We start from the raw sequence: 22,622 nt of genomic DNA, 5'->3' as shown, positions 1-22,622 counted from the left end.
TTGAACTCATTGATTGGAGTTCAAAGAGTGAATGGGGAACTTTACAGAGAAAAATGCCAATTTGTGTTGGAGTTTTTGGCAGACTCCTTAAAAGGGCTCTTAGGGTTATTCTACTCTGTGAGTTAAGGTAAGGAAATCAGTGGAAGAGTGTTAGAGTTATGGTTAATCTACCAGTGTTAAGGTTAGGGTTATTCTACCAGGGTTAGGGTTAAGGTTAGGATTAATCTACCAGGGTTAGGGTTAAACTTATTCTACCAGTGGACGAGGAAGGTTTTAGGTGGGTTCTTTCTCCTATGTTACTAGAGTTAAGATTTTAACTGTTTTTGTCTAGTGAATTTCACTGCACGGAGTATTTTCATCAGTGCCTTTAACAACTGTTAAAGAAGATTTGATCATTAAGCATTCATGAGTGTGACATTTAACATATCTGAAAAACAAGATGTATAAAGTGTTATTTTCCTTTCCCTCTTTCCCTCTCCCTCTGTCTGTCCCATGCAAACACACACCCAAACACACTCCAACATCCAGCAATTCGTGTACTGTCACTTTAAGATTCCACTCTAAGTGGAATGCGTGTGCATGTAAGCTCCACAGGGAGAAAGTTCTGTGCTGTTCGCGACAGAGCCTACTGGACCAGATCTTCGTTGGTCCTCGTTTCTATAAGTAATGTGTCTAAGCGCTTTGGATGGTTCTTGAGTTCATGTATTAACAGTCCTGCAAGATTACGAGAACATGTCCTTTTTGCGTCACGTTGTGAATAAACCAGCAAGTGGAATACTGACAAACGGAGTTCAAGTCTAATTTGCATCTCCTCCATGTGCTTCAGGAGTCTCCCTTCTAGTTCCAAAGCGCTCTGCTAATCCGGGTTGGAGCAGACGTTAAACTGGACTAACGCCAAAGTGTTACAACACACATGAACAGACACACACACACAGCTGGGCAGACCTGTTCCAGACACTATGTCCTGTGCTGGTTTCTACACATAGAGCAGGTGTCATCCATCTATTTTTCCATTGGTGATGTGAGTTTATGTCATCAGGGGTTAAAATAAACTCTATACAGTCCCACAATGAAGTATGATCTAAAGATGGCAAAAAGTTTACATGAAGTCCAGGTTGACAACGTGTGTTTATGTATGGGTGAGAAGTCAGCCCTTTTGATTTATGCTTCATGACACACAAAACATCCGTATGCGCATGTTCTCTCTCTCTCTCACACACACATACACACACACACACACACACTTCCATTGGATTAAAACTATCACTTAGACAAACAGTGGGCTGACAAGTTGGGTTGATCCTTTCTGTTACAGCGCTCATATGTATTTTTTTAATTTTTTTTTTTTTTCTGGCTTGAAAAGTTCCAGAGCCTTTAGCTAGTAATGGCACTCTTCCATTACACATAAACCAGGAAACACATTGAAGAAGAGACAAAACAGAGCAGCACAGGGGACAGAACAGCAGGCCTGCATGCATCACAGTCGCACTCCAGCGCACATTAGAGCACCACAGAGATGCAGTCAGGGGAGAGACTAGAGCCTGACGAAGAATCAGACGCAGAGAGAAGCTGGGTTAAACGTTCCAGATCAGACATCCTGATCAGATCATCATCATTCTCTTGGCTTGATGAACAGTTTGAAATAGTGCAACCAATTGCTTGAGACTGATGTCTGCATAATCCATCAGACTGAGACTGCAGTCCAATCAGACTGAGATTGCAGTTTAATCAGACTAATTCTGCAGACCGTTACTTGGATGTAGGAAAAAGGAGTGTGTGTGTGAATGGCTCTTGCATTCATTCATAAAGCTGCTCATACTACCCTAATGAGCCACAGCAAGGCATTCTGGGTAATCAGAAGTCTTTGTGTTGCTTCCTGTGCGCCCTGCCATCTGTGCTGCCATGGTGTTTTGGTTCTAAAACTGTACCAGTGGGGAACCAGGAGGGATTGTCAGACATTCTGTCTTTATGCATGCCAGCATTTTGATGAAGGGAAGATAGATAGACAGCCGTATGGTCCTATCAGCTGTCTATCTGTCTGAAAGCCTGTCTGATTTTCTGTTTACAAACACACACAAAGAGCATACATATGTATAGTACATACAACAGAGTGACCACAGCGTGAAACCTTAAGGTAAAACAGCAATTTGTATAATGTTAAATCTTCTCTACTGGCTTCCATTCAGCATTTTCAAAGTTAGCATTTGGATGAAGTATTTTTTAAATATTTAAATAAATAAATAGATAGATAAATAAATAAATAAATAAATTCTATTCTACAGACCTTCCTGCCAACTAACCTAGCTATCCAAGGCAGTGCTTTAGGATCACAGTGCTGCATTAACAATTCTAAATAAATGGGAACACTAATGTTAGGATGTAACCCTCACCAATTAGACCAAACTGTGTGATGTAGTGCTGTGTCTCAGGTAAAGTTGCTACAAAATGGTATCAGAACAATTCATGTACCCAGCGGCTTGTGTGTTTAATGTTTTTGAAAATTAGTCCAACGTGAACTTGTCAATATTTAGGGTTTAATAGATTAACAGTTACAAGTCACATGGAGTAGCAGTGTGATATGCCAACTTTACAAAAACACATCACATCTGCTTTAAAAATTCAACAAACTGACTGCAAAAGGATCTGAAAATTGATTGTACAGGATCGTACCGTGTTGTTATTGTACATTTTAAATAAGAAAAAGGTACAGTCACTCTTAAAGTCCAGAATTCATGAAACCAGCACATTCTGTATTCATCCCTGCAGCTGTATGGGCATGTCACCCTGCACCATGGGGTCAAACCCAGACAAACCCAATCAAACCCAATCTGCAACTGATCAGACTCGGCGACTGATCAGCCAGATTAAGCAAGCTGTCTTTATATTAGCCTGATGAGGTCTCTCAGAACCTCAACAAATGTGTTTCTAATTCCTAAACATACAAATGCAGTCCTGAGCAATTACACTTCTGTCTCACATACATATGGAAACTGAAAACTTTCAGGAAACGCATCCTTCACATAGACTGCCCTTAAAACTCAATATTATATCTTAATATTATGGCTAAAAGCATTCCACAGAATTTAGGTCAACATAAAAGGGAAAATCATTACAATGTAAATGAGAATTATTCATAACATTTTGTCAAGTTGACCATAAGAAAGCATGATATTTGTATATGTCTTGGTATTGTCGAGATCCGTTTTCATTTGTTGCTGATAAACCTCTCTTGGTTGTATTATCTACAATAAAATGCAAATAATTCTCTACAGTGTTCACACCCTTTAAAAGCTACTATTGGGCTGCAGTGATTTTATTAGGTGACATTATCACCGGGGATAAGTGTGCACAGAAAGACTGAGCTTGTGTTCTACATGGCTGAGGGCAGGATGGAGGTGGAGCCAACTTTCTCCCATCATGGTGGAACAGCACGGAGCACTTTTAATCAAGTAATGTCCTCCTGATTAACAATCTGTCTACCATATGATCCTAGTGAACTACCCCCCCCCCCTCCCCACGCACGCACACACTCTCTCTCACTCACCTATGGGCTTGTCCAAAAACATGTATGACATCAGATGTAATAGAGGGCTCAGCTCTCAGCTGTCAAAACAGACAGACAAAATCTGACCCCTGTCAACCTCATCAAGTATATTCCAATGCAGGTTTCCTTTACCTTGTGTTCTGGAGAACTAATATTGGATGGCATTTAATAACCTGGCATTTTAAGAGCTAAATCAATTTATTTTTAATTTGAAAGCTTTTCTAAATGTTTTTTAAGACCACATAATACTGCACTCCTAAACATTTTTAGGATGTGCAAAATTGCAAAAAAGTTCCATACTTAGAGAACTGGATTGGGAAGGAGACATACAGAATTTATCCACAAATTTCACCATGAACATTTCAAAGTAACTTGGTTCACACTGGATTATTATAAGACCAACAGCCACAGAAGCCTGTATATCAAATATTATTTTGCTATGTGATTATTCTTTATATGTTATTAATTATTCCACCATGTTGCTGATACACTTTGATGGATTCTACAAGAAGCATAGGGCATCTGAGGTTGTGACCCAGTTTAGATGCGTCATGAACTCAGTATAGTAAAAAAAAATAGCAATCTTCCTCACACAGTTTGTGTTCTGACATTTATAGCAACACAGTTATTTTTCCAAATGTGTTAATCTAATAATGGAATACCAGTTCGAGTTCATAAATAAGTCAGGAGTCTCCAAAACAAAGTTAACCCTACAGCTTAATACAGTGTTGATTTATATGCTAATGTTGTGAAGGCAGAGAGCAGCAACACCTGGGTCTTGAACCCAGAACTGGGTCCTACAGGCAACACATGGGTCCCTGAGCACCACACCAAAGAGCCATCTCCCTGACATGGCAGCCGGAGCACCCGTTTCACCTGCCTGAAGTGATGGTCCCCATCGCAGCATAAATGACCCTGTATCGATACCAACAGAAGTTGGTACCAGCAGAACAGAAGCCAACAGAAGACACTTCAAGCCAGCCACAGCACTGAAGTTTCTGTCCTCATCATCATAATTTAATGATGGGAGTCTAAAAAAAGAGCTCCAGCGTGAGCACAGTCATGAGTGTGGAGCACACTTCCTGCCATCAGAAACACTCTGTTCGAGTCAGGGCTTTAAAATGAGTGAAGTCAGGAGAAAGCAAACTGACCCTATCCAACACTAACCCCAACCCTACTAACCCCCCGCTGAACCCTAACCCTATTAACCCACCCAACCTTAACAACACCCCCCCCCCCACAACCCTAATCTTAACAACCCTAACCTTAACCCTAACACACTAAGGAACCTGCACGTGCTCACTCATTTCCCGCCTACACAGAGCTCAGTTTCCTGTAGATGCCATCCAGAGGAAGTCTGGAGACTGTTTCCACGGCAGCGGTGTCCATCCCCAGGACGCTGAAGGACAGGCTGCGTACTATATAAAGATCAAACATGTCTGCTGTCACATCCTGACAGAGGAGACATCAGGGGTTAGAGGCCCATTTGAGGAAATTTATTTCCTTCTAGCCTAATAAATAAACCGTAATACACCCTTAATAAAAATGTAAGGGGATAAACAGCAGAGCACCCTGTCTTGCTTGTATTTTAAAGTGATTAATGACAGTTATTCATTTGATGGCATATTCTAAATGCCCCCCTCTTAAGCCCCATATTTTGGAGTGGACAAGTTGAGAGAGGGAAGTAAAAAAAAATTAAAAAACAAAACAAAAACAAAACAGAAGATGGAGTGAATTCACCTTTCCATGATATGATCAGTCTGGAATGCTGTGATGGATTACGCAAACCGACATGTTTGTGGAATGATGTCAGAGAGAACAACCAGTAGAGTGGGTGGTACCAGCTAACATTAGTGGTGGTGGATTCTCAGGTTACACACTGTCATGGTGGGTTATTAAAGAAACACATCAAGATGTCTCTTAAAGATTTACCAGAAATAGCAAAATATTAGTTTTCAGTGCTTAAAATGGAAGCGCTTGAACAATTATTTCACAGCACATTTCCAAAGCATTTTTAGCATTCTCATGGTTTATAAAGCATTTGTCAGCGGCTGTGAAAGGAGGGGATTCCTCACTAGACAGGGCGGGGTGTAAAGTGACAATGACATTAAGAAAAGGAAAAGAAGCTGTTAGTGTTGGAAACACCACAATTGTTCCTCTGCTCAGTTTAAAAAAAAAAAAAGCTCAGTTTGTTCATCTCCAGTGTGATAAAGCGTGGCAAAGCTTCACACAACAACCCTCTGAGTGGAAAAAAAGACGGGCCGTGTTCATCAGCTGTGTTAGTGCTGACCACCAGTACAGAAAGGCTGTGTTTATCATGATAAAGAGGATATTTGATAATTATGATATAGGCAACATGGTGGCAGCATTAAACAATCAAATTAGCTTTAGTTTCTTCCTTCCTGTACTTGTTAGATTAGATACAGCATGTGCTTATTTTTTTAAATGACAGCAATGACACATGTGCTTTAAATCAAAGACGTTGTGAGCTGTTAACTGGGAGTTTTAGAGTAAAGAAAAAGACATATTGAATCTGCAGGGTTAGGGTTAGGGACATATACTGGAATTGTAGGGTTAGGGTTAGGTTAAGGGTTAGAGACATAAACTGGAATGGTAGCATGATGTATGCCTTTTATAGGCCTTTAGTAACAGACAATATGTCATGTTCTTTCTAATAAAATCTAGAACGAGTGCTGTTCACAGACATATGAGAAATAACTCCAGAACTGTCACCACAACACCAGGGCACCAGAGAGTGAATTCCTTCCAGAGCACAGGTGAGGGATTCTGCATGATTAATCTAATTCTAACCCTGGGCTAGAAACTCAGTTGAATGAACACACCAAAACACTAGATATGCACAAGAAAGCCAAAACTGAACACACAGCACTCCTCTATCCAGGATAAAATCTTTAAAACTAGATTTTCTAGTGGGAGCCATCGTGCTAAGTGATTTGCTAAACATGCCTTAACTGTTAATTATGTTAATTAACTGTGTTAGCAATATATTCGTTTGCAATATACAGGGTGACATGGACAATATAAGTAAACTACACTGCTCCTCTGAATAACACATATGACTCCATTATTTATCTGCTGCTACAGGGCACTAACTAACTGACAAAGATGTTTGTGCAGAATATTTGCAAGTCATTTGCATGGTATGTCGGAGGTTCAGGTGATACCTTTTGTGATGTGTTTTATTTCACATTTATTTCATAAGAACAGGCATACAAGGCCTGTTTTACTTTTGGTTAAGAAGAGAACACGTTTTAAAAGTGGAGTTCCAGAACTGAACTGTGCTGACCATCAACAACATATAGAAATAGTCAAAGATCATCAGATCAAGGATGTAAGCCTCCCCCACTCAGTGCAATAAAGAGCCAGTAATTATCCCAGCCAGAAGACTAAGACTATAGAAAAGATAAAAATGCTAAAGAGGCTAACAAACAACAAAGTCTGATGGAGCCAATTTAAGTTACTGTTTCCAGTTTAAGTTACGTGAGCATTTGTAGACTTTAAGTGCCATGTTAAAATGACACTGGATGTAAACGAGGCCGTTCCTACTGAATCAGACTAATGGATCTTTTATTTAAACACTGGAATACAGCTGATCAGTTGTAAGTTTATTTCATTTATAAAATTCATTCCATTACCAAATTACAACAACAAAGTGGAGGCTATTTTAGCTCTTATTTTAATGCTGGAACATGGAAGACCCCAGCTGCCAAAAATCTCTCTCCATTTTGGTATCTTAGTACTCTCAGATGACAGTAATCCTGTCTGCTAAATGTCTTCATTGTCCACTTCTAGTTATTTAGCCCATTTAAGTAGAAGGAATTCTGAGATGGGACAGTTGGTCTTCTTGAAACTGTCAAGTTAGGGGTAACACATTTTTCCATGTCCACTCTCAAATACATTTGAAGATGGTCTTGTTTGTTTGTGCCTTCAATCACACTTGGCAGTAGTGGGACTTGAACTGGCAACCTTCTCATTAATAGCCGAGTACCTTAACCACTGAGCCACCACAGCCCCAGTTTGTTTTGGCTGTTTGTTTTGACATGAGCAGTTCCTGAGTAACTACATACACAACAGAGCAGCTTTATATGAAAGACAATGAGGAAGTGACCTAAGATTTGATCTAACCCCTACCCTACTATATTTGAATTTGAAGAAGGGGGGGGGGGGGGTTGTATGTGACATCATCGCAAAGTTAGGTAGGAGGAGGTATTTATGTATTTATAAGGTTGTGCTGCAGGCCTTCCCTGGTTTTGTATAAATCCATTATCTTGTCCAGCAAACCGGAAAGCATTAGTTCTCAGTGTCAGAGAGCAGGATATAAGGCATGTAGGCCCGCACGACGAGCACAAACAGCATTAATAAGAGGCTTTGCTAGATCACACGCGGCGCATTGTGCTCGTTTAACAGAGCAGTTGCACGGACAGCTGTCCTAAACAGAATTACGAGACAGACGGCGGCTGCATGGTACCTTCAAACAATGCCGAGCTCGCGAACAGGCGTTTGCAATTAAATCCACATAACATAGCCATGTGAGTAAAAGTGAGTTGTCTAGTTTTTGTGGCTCGCGTGCATAAATTAGAAAACATCTGTGGTTGTTTCTGGTGTAAGCGAGAGGGTGGAGGCGCCGAGGCGAAAGTGGGGCGCACCTGCTAACGCTATGGCGCGAGCCAAGGGCATCCCCAGCGCCCGGGCGCTTGTGACAGCCGCTTTAGCGCACCAGACCGAACTAAGGGCGGCATCTACACAAGGAATCGTTTGCAAACAGTTGAGAGGAAGCGTCTACGTGTTTTCAAGGTCTTAGTAGCCTAGTTAGGAAATAAAGCAGGAAAGATTACACTGGCTTTCAAAAACTCACATATCTTCTAAGTTTCTTCTCCGGTGGCGACTTTCTTAACCATCCTTGGCAGATAATTTCTCCGCCGCTCATTTCTGCTAAAGCGATGCCAGTCCCTCGTGTCTCGGATGGTCCAGGCGTCGCTAGGCGCTGCTCCGTCCGTGAAGTGCACGCTCTGATGCGCTCCGCTGCCCCATTGAGTGGTGCAGGAGGCGCGTCCGGTGAACGGCAGTCGAACGGGACGCTCGTGGCAAACTCCCTACTTCGGAGGACAGGAGACGGTTGACACGCGATAAGGAGGAGTAACGCTCGCGCTGCACTCGGATGTAGGAAGTACCGTTGGACGTCCGCAGCTTGTTTTCCCAGTTACACGAGTCACACCACGCCCACGAGGACGGGCTGCGCGCGGGATGGACAGGGCTGGGCCACAATGACCGACGCCCAAAGGAGACGCGCTTTATGCAATTAAATACAGACACGTTTGAAATGAGACGAAGGATATGAGATAAGTGTAAGCTAGTGTATATCCCAGTAAGCTTCTCCGGTTTGGATGTTCATTTGATTCCGAACTCAGTAGAACATGTGTGCACAAGCCTTACTGAATTTTTTTTTTTTTTTTTTGTTATTGGCAATTTTGAACAAACGAGCACGTAATGACAATTTATAAAATGACACCGTAAAAATGAAGGAAAACAAATAGTATACAAATAGGTAACCAATCAAGTTCGGGAACGTTTTTACGCAAGTCTCGCACAATGGTTGAGAAAACACTGCCATCTAGTGGTTCTCTGGAGTAGCGCCGGTAATCCAACCGGCCATAACTCTAGAAATCTTCAACGTGCCATTAACAATCTCTATCGCTTCTACTACAGGAAGTTACAAATTCAAGTTATAAATAAATTCGCACTCATATCTACTATATGTATGTTGTAAATTTGACCTCTAAATCCACTGTTAGGATGTTTTTTTAAAAGAAACTGTACATTGAAAACAATTGACATGACACTTAAGACCAACAGCATCCTAAAATGATCTGTAGAAACATGCAATGTGTTCTTGGTTTGTGTTTTTATAACCCTAGCCTGTGTGCTTTTTGTGTGATTTGTTTTCATAACCAAGCCCCCATCCTAGTGATTTGAGTATGTTGATAACCCTAACCTTAATAGTGTGTGTGTGGGTTTTGATAACACTAACCCTAGTGATGTGCGTGTTTGTGTATGTGTGTTGATAATCTTAACCCTAGTTATGAACCTAATTTCTACTGAAGATCTTGACTCTCAGCACCCACACTCGGACACTTGTACACTTACAAACGTTCATATTTTCTACCTTCAATTTATTAGATATTTAACTTTACAAAAGAGGATATATTGTACAGTGAAAACATTTGTCAAAGAATTTGTGTTTTTGTAACTGCACAATTCCTATTAAATCATGGAATACTTAGTTGCTCCCCATGTGCATCTGAGCACTGTGGAGTCTCAGGAGTCACCTAGGTCATAGGTCATAGTCAACAATACCAAATCCAACATCAGTTCCATTCCATTAGTTTATTATAATATCATTATAATGTAGCCTGTTTCACAGAAGACAGGACCGTGAAAACCTTGCAAATGGAATGGTGTCCTTGATATTGTCAACTCCCAAAACACACTGCAGGTACCTCTCAAAGCCCAGGCCAAACCCTCCGTGAGGAACAGAACCAAACTGCCTCAGCTGCAGATACCTGTGCCAGACATGGGACACACAATGAGCTGCTACATCTCCAGCTAAGCCAGCCTGAAATGCTTTGATCTCATCATGATCCTACCATGCATATGAGCTCTCCAACCCAGCCCTAGAACAAAAGAGAATCAGATGAAGGATAAAATGTTAAGGAGAGCATGATCACTGTTGGAGAAATAGCTCTCCCAAAAGCACTAACAAGGCTTATAACTAATTAAAACTGCTGAGGGTGAGGTATTACCCAAGTAGCTTCTTTAACTCATTAAATATTGTTTTTTTTTGGAGTATTATGGATTTAAAGGGATTAACTATAAGCATCATTATCATATTTACATTCTAATGTGCAGTGATCCTATGAATGTGTCTTTCATTTGAGATGGCAGAGAGCTATATAACCCCATCACCATCACCCAGAGAGCCATATTACCCCATCACCATCACCCAGAAGCTATATTACCCCATCACCATCACCCAGAGAGCCATATTACCCCATCACCATCACCCAGAGAGCTATATAACCCCATCACCAACACCCAGAGAGCCATATTACCCCATCACCATCACCCAGAGAGCTATATAACCCCATCACCATCACCCAGAGAGCTATATTACCCCATCACCAACACCCAGAGAGCCATATTACTCCATCACCATCACCCAGAGAGCTATATTACCCCATCACCCAGAGAGCCATATTACCCCATCACCATCACCCAGAGAGCCATATTACTGCTATATTACCACTATGACTAGCACCCACAATGCTGCATTCCCTGACCGTGCGAGTCGTGCTTTCAGGAGATCCAGTCTTTCCTCTCGGAGAGAGCCTCCACACAGCTCCCCTACTCCAGGCACCAGCAGGTCCAGCGCAGCCACCTGCACAAACGATTCCATTTAGTGAATGAACAGGCAAAATCAAACAAATATGGAGTACCATAGAAACGGTCGACCGAGGCTAAAAATGGATGGTCCTGTGAGAGTCCGAGCCCATCAGCACTTTTCACTGAAATGTAATCCAAATATTTATTTTATGGTGTTAGGGCTCTGTACAAGAACCCAGGATTCGTTGAAAGGTCAAAATCACACCTGTTAATTAAGCCTTATGCCTCTGTCTTTATACAAAGCACAGCTGGAATCAAGGCACTTTTGTGCAAACTAACTGCTGCTTGCAGTCGGTTGCAGCCCGAAAAAAGCCTTGAGATTCTACTCGAATTGTATGCATCCTGTTTCGCAGGTACAAAGTTCTGGATAGTCTGTGCTGATTCTTACGGTATGCCGAGGATGGTCCTGGTTGTCTCTAGTATAGAAAGGCTTCAGGTCATATGGATAGTCAGTCACAAAGACTGGGACATTCCCGCAGTGCTTAACTAGGAACTTCTCATGCTCTGTTTGAAGATCACAGCCCCACTGTGGAAGAGGAACAGCAGGTGGGGGAAAGCAGGAAAGAAGAAACGTACATTATGTCAGGAGCAAAATCAGAACCCGAAACCAGCTGATATGACCGCGACTAGGTGGTGTGGTGGGTGTGTATGCTTTGAAGTTTGAACATGTGAGCAAAATGACAGTAAGAACACAACAATGGGGCTGCATATCTGTAACTCTGTGCTACATGCAGGCTTCACACGTGGCACCAAACTCCACCAAAAACACATCCCTCACTCAGCAAACACAGGCAAACCCAGCCCAACAAAAATGACAGCCATACCCTAATCCCAGTTAGCTGAGCAAAAAGAAGATATTTTTAAAGTTCTTTAAAAACAAAACCAAGTAAGCAATCTGCCAGGCTATGGCAGTGCTCAAAGCTGAAATATCAAAGCAAAAGGTTAATTCCCAATCACGCCAGTCAAATAAACACAATTCAAGCTCAAAAACAACAAAGTAAAAGAGGAGGAGCAATCTTAAAGCAGGACCCTGGCCATCTCAGTCAACGGTGTTCTTAAACACGGTGATGACTTTGCACAGAGAGAAAAAGCAAGGCATGAGGATGAAGACTGGAGGACAAAGTACGAGCAGAGCAGACACTACACGAAGGCTCAGACGAGCAGAACAGACACCTACACAAAGGCTCAGACGAGCAGAACAGACACCTACACAAAGGCTCAGACGAGCAGAACAGACACTACACAAAGGCTCAGACGAGCAGAACAGGCACTACACAAAGGCTCAGACGAGCAGAACAGACACTACACAAAGGCTCAGACGAGCAGAACAGACACTAACTGAAGGCTCAGACGAGCAGAACAGACACCTACACGAAGGCTCAGACGAGCAGAACAGGCACTACACAAAGGCTCAGACGAGCAGAACAGACACCTACACAAAGGCTCAGACGAGCAGAACAGACACCTACACAAAGGCTCAGACGAGCAGAACAGACACCTACACAAAGGCTCAGACGAGCAGAACAGACACTACACAAAGGCTCAGACGAGCAGAACAGGCACTACACAAAGGCTCAGACGAGCAGAACCGACACTACACAAAGGCTCAGACGAGCAGAACCGACACTACACAAAGGCTCAGACGAGCAAACACAGATACTACTCAAAGGCATAACAAATTTCATGTTGGTAACACAGAGGCTCGCAATACACAGCAAAATCTGACATCACATAATTATCCTTCACAAACTGGAATGGACGTACTGGAGTGTTTCCACTTTGACACATTACCTTTGGGCTGAAGGTGAAGGGCTGTGCACTACGATTTAGAATGTCGATTGCTTCTGTATATGAAATGCTATTGAACACAAAGCAAATACTCAAGATCATTATTTCTCAAGATCATTATTTTCTCAAGATGTTTATATACACTTCACTAATGATTTAAGGATTTTCCTACTTTCATGAAAATGTTTTTCCTACTTTCAACAAAATATTTATTACCCATGAAAATAACATTTTCAAATACATGTTAAGAGCTACAAATTTATGAAAGAAAACATTAGTTTTGCTACTTTCTATCCGACCTGACTAGAACAAATTCAAAGTGCTGCACAACTAACTGAGCACACTAAAGAGGGCTAGTGTGATGCAATATTTAAAAAAGGAGTAGTAATGGGTTTTCAAAACCCTACCAAAAAAGTGTCAGTCTACAATGATCACAGATGCCCTAAGATATGGCAAACCAACACAGCAACACTTTGATATATGAACTGATCAGAAGTTCAGAGGTTTCAATTAAGACATCATAAACAGAATGATAAAATGGGTTAATTATGAGCAGGGACCCTTATACATACACATTAAAGGTTCTCTTCAGCATAGAGTCCACTTTATCCTGTTGACAAAAAACAAAAACAAAAGCTTATTATGTTATAAAACCAGTACATGGAGAGAAACATTTAGAATCATACCTGATGTCCAGGCGAGATGGATTTATGAAACAACCACACATCCTCTGCGCAGTTAGACAACAGATGTGCTGTGCTGCTCTTGAACACATCCTCCATCAGCTGCCAATTAGTAGAATAAATAGAATTAAATATACACAGCACTAAATATTTAAATTAAATATATCACAAACTAGACCAAAATGTGCATTTACTTCAGTATGCATTTGCACAGAACTTCCACTGAAAATAAAAAGGCAGTCTCAGATGAGAAATAATAATGGAACTGTTCATAAAGCTGACTTAAAAAATTTTTTTTAAAAAGACCACAACAGGTGTCACTCTTTTCCACATGGGCGCTTTACGTTCATGCCTTCCTTAATCACTGATCATGTATACAAGCTGTTCTTTCTGGTGTTCTGTCCTGGGCTGACCTTCATGACATCCTTCAGGGAGTCAGTGAAGCAGATCTCTGCCTCCACCATGTAAAACTCCGCCAGGTGTCTCCTGCTCTGGGAGTTCTCTGCTCGAAATGCGGGGCCAAATGAGTAAACAGCCGGGAAAGCCCTAGAGCGATAAATGGACAACAGGAAACTCAAATGAGTGGATGTCCGCACTTCACATGAGTTCCTGGGTCAAACCCCAACCTGAACCCTAACCCTATGTCAGACGGAAGAGCACCTAAAAAAAATCTCTTTTCTTCAACATTTTGTCACTGCTATTCTGAGGAAAAACAACAACCAAAAAACCCCTTACTGACCACTACATACTCTCCAAGGCAGAGAAGACTGCCTTCCTTGTTTTCAAACTTAGCAGGTAATGTATTTAACAGATAATGGGTCAGATTCATAAAACCCTAACCCTAGCCCTGTGCCTAAGGTGAAAGGGTTAGGGTTAGGATCCATGTATATTAAAGAACCACGCCAAAAGATACAGAACTGATCAATGCCAGTTGTGAGACCAGCATTACGACGAAAAGTGCCAGTTCTATAAAATGTAACACATTTGTAACTTTCCCCAAGACGAATGGTTGTGCTGAGTTAAAGACTTCAGTTTGTCTTCTAAATCATGGCAGGGCAGCAAAATTGTATCTATCTTCAGTTGGTGTTGATCATTTCTTCATATAACACCTACATTTGCATTTCTTATGGTACAAGGATTCTGAGATCTTCCTCAAAACAAGTCACCTTCTTCATCCTGTACTCCTTCTGTTGCTAAGTTTGCCCTCATTCACTGTAAACCAAAAATGTTCCTTTTAAAAACATTTGTCAGTTAGCTAAAAGTGTGGATGTGCAGAATTTTGGTGTTAACTTGCATGTGCGACCAAACATTGTGAGATAAAGATGATCTGATTCTCTTTATTAGCCATTGTGTCTCTGAAGTTTAAGGCTATTTATAGGGGTCAAAGAGTAAATCCATCTTCATATAAAGTACAGTGCAGAGGTCTTGGGTCACCTAAAAATTATAAGCTCTTTATCTGGGCAATGAATATTTGTTTTAATATTTATTTTGAATATTTACTTGCAAGTAGTGCTGTAATTTGCAAATTTGTAAGAATACAAACATTGCTACTTTCACGGCATGTCAGGTTTGCATATGCATAATCAATCTATTTAGGAAAGTCTGTCATAACTTTAGCAAAATGTGATACATAATGCAAATTAAAATGTGGCAATGTTTGATTGCAACTTTATGGAGTGTAGGTAGTTAAGTGATTCATTCTGCTATAGGTACCATCAATGAGTACAGCATCCACAGCAAATTTGACATTGGGTGAATTTACTTACATAAACATGCATCATTTTAAATGCATCTGACACATACTTTAAAACATAATGATAAATAGCAGAAAATGATGCTCCAGTGACTGTGATATAGTCCTTACCCAGCCATCACTTCTAGGTGCAGCTGCGCGGAAACGGTTAGGTAGGAAGGTACAGAGAAGAAATGGTCGTCTTTATCCGCAATGTCGTCACTGCCTGCAGGCTTCCAAGAAACCAGATACAATGTTCAGCTTAAAAGAACATTTAAAGAATGAACAGCAGGCAAAATACAGACTTATCAAGAAGGATGAGTAGTGTGAAGATTTGAGAAAACCTGTTTGGTATACAAGCTCGTAAGTACTTAATAAACAGCCTTATATAGTGTTATAACTGAAATGATGGTAAAATGACATCTCATGCAGAAATGAATGATCCTAAATGCATGAACCATGTCCCAAAACCCAGGACCTTAAATGCATGACCTATAATTGGGAAACAGGCTTTAATTTGTACATTTCAGAAGAAACATGACAAGCTAACTTAGAATACATTCCTCTTTCACGCCGTTTAATAGTCAGCTGTCATTTACATCATTACAGTCATCATTCCAGTGGGCTAAATTTGATCCCGATAATAAACCTCTGTGTCAGCGATGTCCAGTGGAGCTCGCTAGTCTCTCCTGTGCTGTGGTTATGCCCAAAATTAACCATTTTTTGGCAATCAATATTTGCATTTTTCTGGAGATTTGACAAACTCCTACTGTTTATTACAGTAATACATAAGAGTCGAAGTGTAGTGAAAGTAACCTATATTCACACCTTTCAAACTGAGTAAACACTTAAACCATATTTATAGCAACAACAGTCATTACCAACAACCACAATTTTTCCTTTTTGTAAAATACAGTAGATATATAACAATTATACTAATAATTTCATACAGAATTTGTATAACCAGTTTATGGTGAAATCATAGTAGGCTAAGAACTAACCATAACCCCAACCCCAACCCTAACCCCAGTTAGATTCCCTGTATGCCAACCTTGGCACAGGTCACCCTGATAAAAACATGAGGGATTTTGCAGTCCTTTCTGCTAGAGTTAAGGTTAGGTCTGCTGGGGTTATGTCTGCCAGGTGACCTGCTAGAACACTTGTGTGTGTGTGCATGCGCGCGTGTGTGTGCTGTATTGCATGGTGATGGCAATCAGTTGAGCAACAATGAACTAATATGAAACTCACTTCGACCTGGAAGAGGTTCCCTGCCCCTTCACAGTCGTTTGACGTAATCACAGGCGTGTGGATTTGCACAAAGCCGTTATCCTACAATGACACGTTTAACACAAAGTTAATGTAGTGATACAAGATGGAATACATAGAATCACTGAAAAGAGAGTATAGAGTATGTCCAAGTACAGGAGCACACCCTTACCCTGAAATATGAGTGAGTAAGGAGTATGGGAGAACCCTTACCCTAAAATATGAGTGTGTACGTAGGAGTACAGGAGAACCCTTACCCTAAAATACGAGTGAGTACGTAGGAGTACGGGAGAACCTTTACCCTGAAATATGAGTGAGTAAGGAGTACAGGAGGGCCCTTACCCTAAAATACGAGTGAGTACGTAGGAGTACGGGAGAACCCTTACCCTGAAATATGAGTCAGTAAGGAGTACGGGAGGGCCCTTACCCTAAAATATGAGTGAGTACGTAGGAGTACGGGAGAACCCTTACCCTGAAATATGAGTGAGTACGTAGGAGTACGGGAGAACCATTACCCTAAAATATGAGTGTGTACGTAGGAGTACGGGAGAACCTTTACCCTAAAATATGAGTGTGTACGTAGGAGTACGGGAGGGCCCTTACCCTAAAATACGAGTGTGTACGTAGGAGTACGGGAGAACCTTTACCCTAAAATACGAGTGAGTACGTAGGAGTATGGGAGAACCTTTACCCTAAAATATGAGTGTGTACGAAGGAGTACGGGAGAACCCTTACCCTAAAATACGAGTGTGTACGTAGGAGTACGGGAGAACCTTTACCCTACAATACGAGTGAGTACGTAGGAGTACGGGAGAACCTTTACCCTAAAATATGAGTGTGTACGTAGGAGTACGGGAGAACCCTTACCCTGCAATATGAGTGAGTACGTAGGAGTACGGGAGAACCCTTAACCTAAAATACGAGTGAGTACATAGGAGTACGGGAGAACCCTTACCCTGAAATACGAGTGAGTACGTAGGAGTACGGGAGAACCTTTACCCTAAAATACGAGTGTGTACGTAGGAGTACGGGAGAACCTTTACCCTAAAATACGAGTGTGTACGTAGGAGTACGGGAGAACCTTTACCCTAAAATACGAGTGAGTACGTAGGAGTATGGGAGAACCTTTACCCTAAAATATGAGTGAGTACGTAGGAGTACGGGAGAACCCTTAACCTAAAATACGAGTGAGTACATAGGAGTACGGGAGAACCCTTACCCTAAAATATGAGTGAGTACGTAGGAGTACAGGAGAACCCTTACCCTGAAATATGAGTGAGTACGTAGGAGTACGGGAGAACCCTTACCCTAAAATATGAGTGAGTACGTAGGAGTACGGGAGAACCCTTACCCTGAAATACGAGTGAGTACGTAGGAGTATGGGAGAACCCTTACCCTGAAATACGAGTGGACAGCAGCTGTGGCCTCACTGCGTATCCTTAGCAGAGAACTGAAGGTATTTGTTCTGCACCTCAGGTGAGGAAACTGTCTGATATATTCCAGGGAATGATGGCCTTTGATCTTAAAGGGAAAGTCCTGCAAAACAAAACTACCTCATCTTAAAGGGAAAGTCTAAAATTAACCTAATTAAAATTTAATGAATAAACTGGGTAATACATTAAATAAACTGCAGAGATGCACTAATTGCAATTGCAATCATGGCTGATTCTGATTTCCAATTTTTTTAAACATATAACTGGTCACGTGATAAACAAAAGCATATAGAAACAATGTTGTTTAACTTTTCTTTTAATGGAAACGTCTTACATCTCAACATAAAAATGTGCACTAGATTATAGGACAAACCTCTTCTTTTCACAAAGCTCCAAATAAATAAAAAAGTCCACCAGGTAATATTAACCTTTTATATAAAATATAAATCAAGGCATTTTTACATTGTTGTCAACATATAGTCCTAATGCAGTCACTGTGCTGTTCATGTGTGCTTGTGTTTGTGCGGCACAAGTGTAAATGTGACCGGCACAGAATCAGTTATACGAGACTGACTGGCCAGGCACCAGTTACGGCCGATCACGCTGAAAACCGGCATATCCCGGTCACTGGCCAATCGATCGGAGCATCTCTACTAAACTCATTAATATTTTAAATAAAATGGTTACTATATTAAATAAGATGGTTAAAGAAAGAAACCATAAGAAACTTGCCACAGGATTGCACTCCCCAACCACTTTAATATGATGGGCTTGTAATTCCACAGTCTGTCTTTGGCTGGGGCTCTTTTCCAAGCTTCCCGTGATGTCAACAGCACAGCCAAAAGTGAGGCCTCTTAACATGGAAACACATGAACACATTAAAGATTGGATTATTACTCAGGAAACACATGAACACATTAAAGATTGGGTTATGACTTGAGATGTGCAACTGAAATCTACTAGCTCAGACGACTGATTCAAAACACACAGGACAAAAGTTATATGGCAGAGAGTTAGGGTTAACCACAGAGGGTCAAGGGTAACCCTAGAGGTGTCACCTGGTGTTTAAGTCTGCACTGGCTACCACTTGGAGAGGTTCCAAGGAACTTCCATCACTCACATGCAGAAAGAGGTTGTTCTTCTGTGATCTGACAGAGCGTACCCAGCCCTGAAAACACACATAATATGGTAATAGTAATGATAACTATTATTAGCAGTAGTAGTACTACAACAGTAAGGTCTTGGCCCAGCACAAGCCTCCAGAGCAGATTCAGTGCATCTTTGCACAGATTCTATAAAACTGAACCTGGAGGGATGCAACATCATTTGGCCAAAAGATATTCAACAGATATTCCCTCGGCCAACAGAAGAGCGTTGTTATATTGGGTAAAGGATGACGTCACTGTCCCCAGTCAGTCAGTTCTGGGACGGATATCCATGGGGTCCAGTTCTCTAGCCGCCCTGTTGAGTTCTACATTCATAGAGCATGTTTCTAGCTTCACTTCAAACCCGGTTATCATACACTTAGTCACAGTCTGGGATCAGTTAATATATTTTTCCTTTAGGGTTTGCCACAGGCAGCACCAATAACAACCAATAACAGATTTGTTCCATTAGTGATGGATGATGCCTTCAATATGTGGTCTAAAAGGAGTGTGATCTCTTGAAGTACTTTGAATTGCCACTGTGTATAAAAGATGCAATATAAATAAATTTGCCTTGCCTAAACTCTGTATGACTGTAGTTTTGTATCATTTGAAAAGTTAGTGCAGATATATGATATGCCTAGATCACACTTTTATAGATGTTTGTAGTTTGAGTTAGTCCTGAATCTGGACTGTCCTCCAACTTCTGCCGAAAGCAGGCTAGAAGAATAATTAACAAACTACTCCTTAAAGGTAAATAGGAGACAAACAAGTTTCAGAAGACACTTGGCACAAAATAATCCAGTGATTTTTCTCCACTTCCATATGAGCCCCTGGAGCCTATCACAGCCGGGCCCAAACATCCTTCCTCCTCAGTGTACACCACATATGCACCTAGTTGACAGTATAGTGAAGGGTTGCTCATCTGACCATAGAAATTTTTTTCCACATCTATATAGACCAGTACCCATGATTTTTACACAACTGAACTCATCTTTGTTGATCTTTTTAAAAATATTTTCCTTTCAAGTCACTCTAATGCGCATGCATCACGGTTATTGAACGAGTGCTTTCAACCATACTTTACAGCTGTTTATGTCTTTCTTACAGCTGTTTCTATTGAAACGGCTATTGAAATGACTGAAGTCCTGATGATTAACTCTCTATCAAAGGTACACAGATCTTTTCCTCTTGCCAATTTGATCCAAAATCGAGGTCAACTGGGCCTATACGGTTATACGTGCACATATTATACAGTATTATACACACACTGTGTTTCTCCTCTTACCTGTCTGACAGTTATATGTGCACGCATTATGCAGTATTATACACACACTGCGTTTCTCCTCTTACCTGTCTGACGGTTATACGTGCACGTATTATACAGTATTATACACACACTGTGTTTCTCCTCTTACCTGTCTGACGGTTATACGTGCACGTATTATGCAGTATTATACACACACTGTGTTTCTCCTCTTACCTGTCTGACAGTTATATGTGCACGCATTATGCAGTATTATACACACACTGCGTTTCTCCTCTTACCTGTCTGACGGTTATACGTGCACGTATTATACAGTATTATACACACACTGCGTTTCTCCTCTTACCTGTCTGACGGTTATACGTGCACGCATTATGCAGTATTATACACACACTGCGTTTCTCCTCTTACCTGTCTGACGGTTATACGTGCACGTATTATACAGTATTATACACACACTGCGTTTCTCCTCTTACCTGTCTGACAGTTATATGTGCACGCATTATGCAGTATTATACACACACTGCGTTTCTCCTCTTACCTGTCTGACGGTTATACGTGCACGTATTGTACAGTTTCTCCTCTCGTTTATTCGGGCTCTCCTCTCTCACCTGGATGCTGACCATTGCCCCGGTGTGCAGGCTGGTGAGGGCATCGCGTATCCTAATTTTCGTTGCTGAGCTGCAATAGTGATGTTTGCTGGAAAAAATCCATCTACGACCACACGGCGGAGGACAGAATCTCCGTAAAAGCATGAAGGGAGTCATCATAATCACCCTCCTCCTCACAGGGAGAGGGAAATCAACACGGCTCTCCTTCAAGAAACCTGCTTTAATTTTGGATTCAAATAATTACTTGCGTCCATGTGTAAGTACGTAAATAAATGGTGAAATTATTGTTAGGAAATCAGGATTAAAAAATAGCACGACGAAACACTAATTTAATAAGCGAAATGGTTTTCAACATGCTGTGACATTCAAACTACTCCCAACACACTTCCTGAAATCTTAACAACTTCCTGTTCAAGCTTCATCCTATTGGTTGGCTTGGCATCGCCAGTCTAACTGGGAAATGTAGTTCACATTGATCCTTTTTGTTGTACTGCTGTTTAAGTAGGCTACTACACGCTCATAGGTATAGCTAACAGCCAAATCCTACTGTACAGTTAGAGTATAGCTGCCACTTATGTTTATATGCCTACACCAACTGCTGTGTTCTGCACCATGACACAACTTCTCAATATCAGTAATATATGTCTCGTAACTTCCCCATATCAATAATAATAACCAATAATAAATGTTTCATAAGTTCCCTATATCAATAATCCACTGTTACTGGTGAATCAATAATTCACCCTTTGTTAGTCTGCAGCTGCATAAAATGAAGAACAGTCTGCTGGTAAACTATAGTGGAATATAGACAAAATATTGTCAATCATAAAAAGTTGCTCTTCACCCAGGTTATCGAAAATTAAATGGCAACACTGTAAAAAATCTTTATTTATTTATTATATTTTGTGTCACCACAGTTTATTTCAAGCAGTTATTTATTAGCAACACCTCACGAATAAATGTTAAATGAATCCAATTATAGCTAATATGTTGGCATGGGCATGTTAACCTTTCTGTTCATTATGACTACTGCTGTTGGAGATCTATGATCAAGATCCTAAACATGTAGAAAATGCCAGCAATACTGTTGTGCCTCACTCACAGTCAAGATGCCACTCACTATCCCACCCAATACCCACTATCACACCCACTATCATACCCACTATCACACCCACTATCATGCCACTGTCACTGCTTAGATAATAATATCTGAGGGTGAGGCACTATGACATGGTAGCACAGTGGCACAGTACCAAGCTAGCACAGTGGCACAATGGCATGGTACCAAGCTGGCACAGTGAGATGGTACCAAGCTGGCACAGTGGCACAGTGAGATGGTACCAAGCTGTCACAGCGGCACAATGACACAGTACCAAGCTGGCACAGTGGCACAGTGAGATGGTACCAAGCTAGCACAGTGGCACAATGGCACCATGACACAGCGGCACAATGACATGGTACCAAGCTGGCACAGTGGCACAATGGCACCATGACACAGCGGCACAATGAGACGGTACCAAGCTGGCACAGTGGCACAATGACACGGTACCAAGCTGGCACAGTGGCACAATGAGACGGTACCAAGCTGGCACAGTGGCACAATGACACAGTACCAAGCTGGCACAGTGGCACAATGAAATGGTAGCAAGCTGTCACAGCGGCACAATGACACAGTACCAAGCTGGCACAGTG

The 22,622-nt window shown here is 41.3% G+C and overlaps 2 protein-coding genes across 4 annotated transcripts in view; both read right to left on the bottom strand.

Annotated features, from left to right (window-relative positions):
- gab2 (GRB2-associated binding protein 2) overlaps positions 1–8,756 on the bottom strand; it is a 35,836-nt gene extending 27,080 nt beyond the window's left edge. For all 3 annotated transcript variants that reach the window (XM_035534384.1, XM_035534385.1, XM_027027675.2), the window contains exon 1: positions 8,421–8,756. In XM_035534384.1, the coding sequence (XP_035390277.1) occupies positions 8,421–8,492 (72 nt within the window). In that variant the 5' untranslated portion in view covers positions 8,493–8,756. The remainder of the gene's footprint in view (positions 1–8,420) is intronic.
- A 958-nt stretch (positions 8,757–9,714) lies between these two features.
- Positions 9,715–21,315, bottom strand: nars2 (asparaginyl-tRNA synthetase 2, mitochondrial). Its single transcript, XM_027027668.2, has 14 exons — positions 20,931–21,315; positions 18,966–19,075; positions 18,640–18,760; positions 17,870–18,010; positions 16,457–16,537; positions 15,341–15,441; positions 13,890–14,022; positions 13,480–13,578; positions 13,366–13,403; positions 12,797–12,863; positions 11,394–11,531; positions 10,903–11,000; positions 10,210–10,236; positions 9,715–10,125 (listed from the first exon to the last, which is right to left on the bottom strand). Exons 1-14 carry the CDS (start codon positions 21,087–21,089, stop codon positions 9,981–9,983), a joined length of 1,458 nt encoding a protein of 485 aa, XP_026883469.2. The 5' UTR covers positions 21,090–21,315; the 3' UTR covers positions 9,715–9,980.
- Positions 21,316–22,622: the final 1,307 nt, after the last annotated feature.

The sequence above is a fragment of the Electrophorus electricus genome, chromosome 15, assembly GCF_013358815.1.
Source record: "Electrophorus electricus isolate fEleEle1 chromosome 15, fEleEle1.pri, whole genome shotgun sequence".
In the NCBI taxonomy this organism is placed as follows: domain Eukaryota; kingdom Metazoa; phylum Chordata; class Actinopteri; order Gymnotiformes; family Gymnotidae; genus Electrophorus; species Electrophorus electricus.
This window is presented reverse-complemented; position numbering and strand designations above follow the sequence as displayed.

Excerpts from the sequence above, each read along its gene's own strand:
- nars2 (XM_027027668.2), bottom strand. The coding sequence starts at position 21,089 with ATGATGACTCCCTTCATGCTTTTACGGAGATTCTGTCCTCCGCCGTGT. Across the intron at positions 18,761-18,965 it reads AGTGCAGACTTAAACACCAG|AGGCCTCACTTTTGGCTGTG; the intron begins GTGACACCTCTA and ends TTCCATGTTAAG. Across the intron at positions 13,579-13,889 it reads CCCTGAAGGATGTCATGAAG|CTGATGGAGGATGTGTTCAA; the intron begins GTCAGCCCAGGA and ends ACTAATTGGCAG.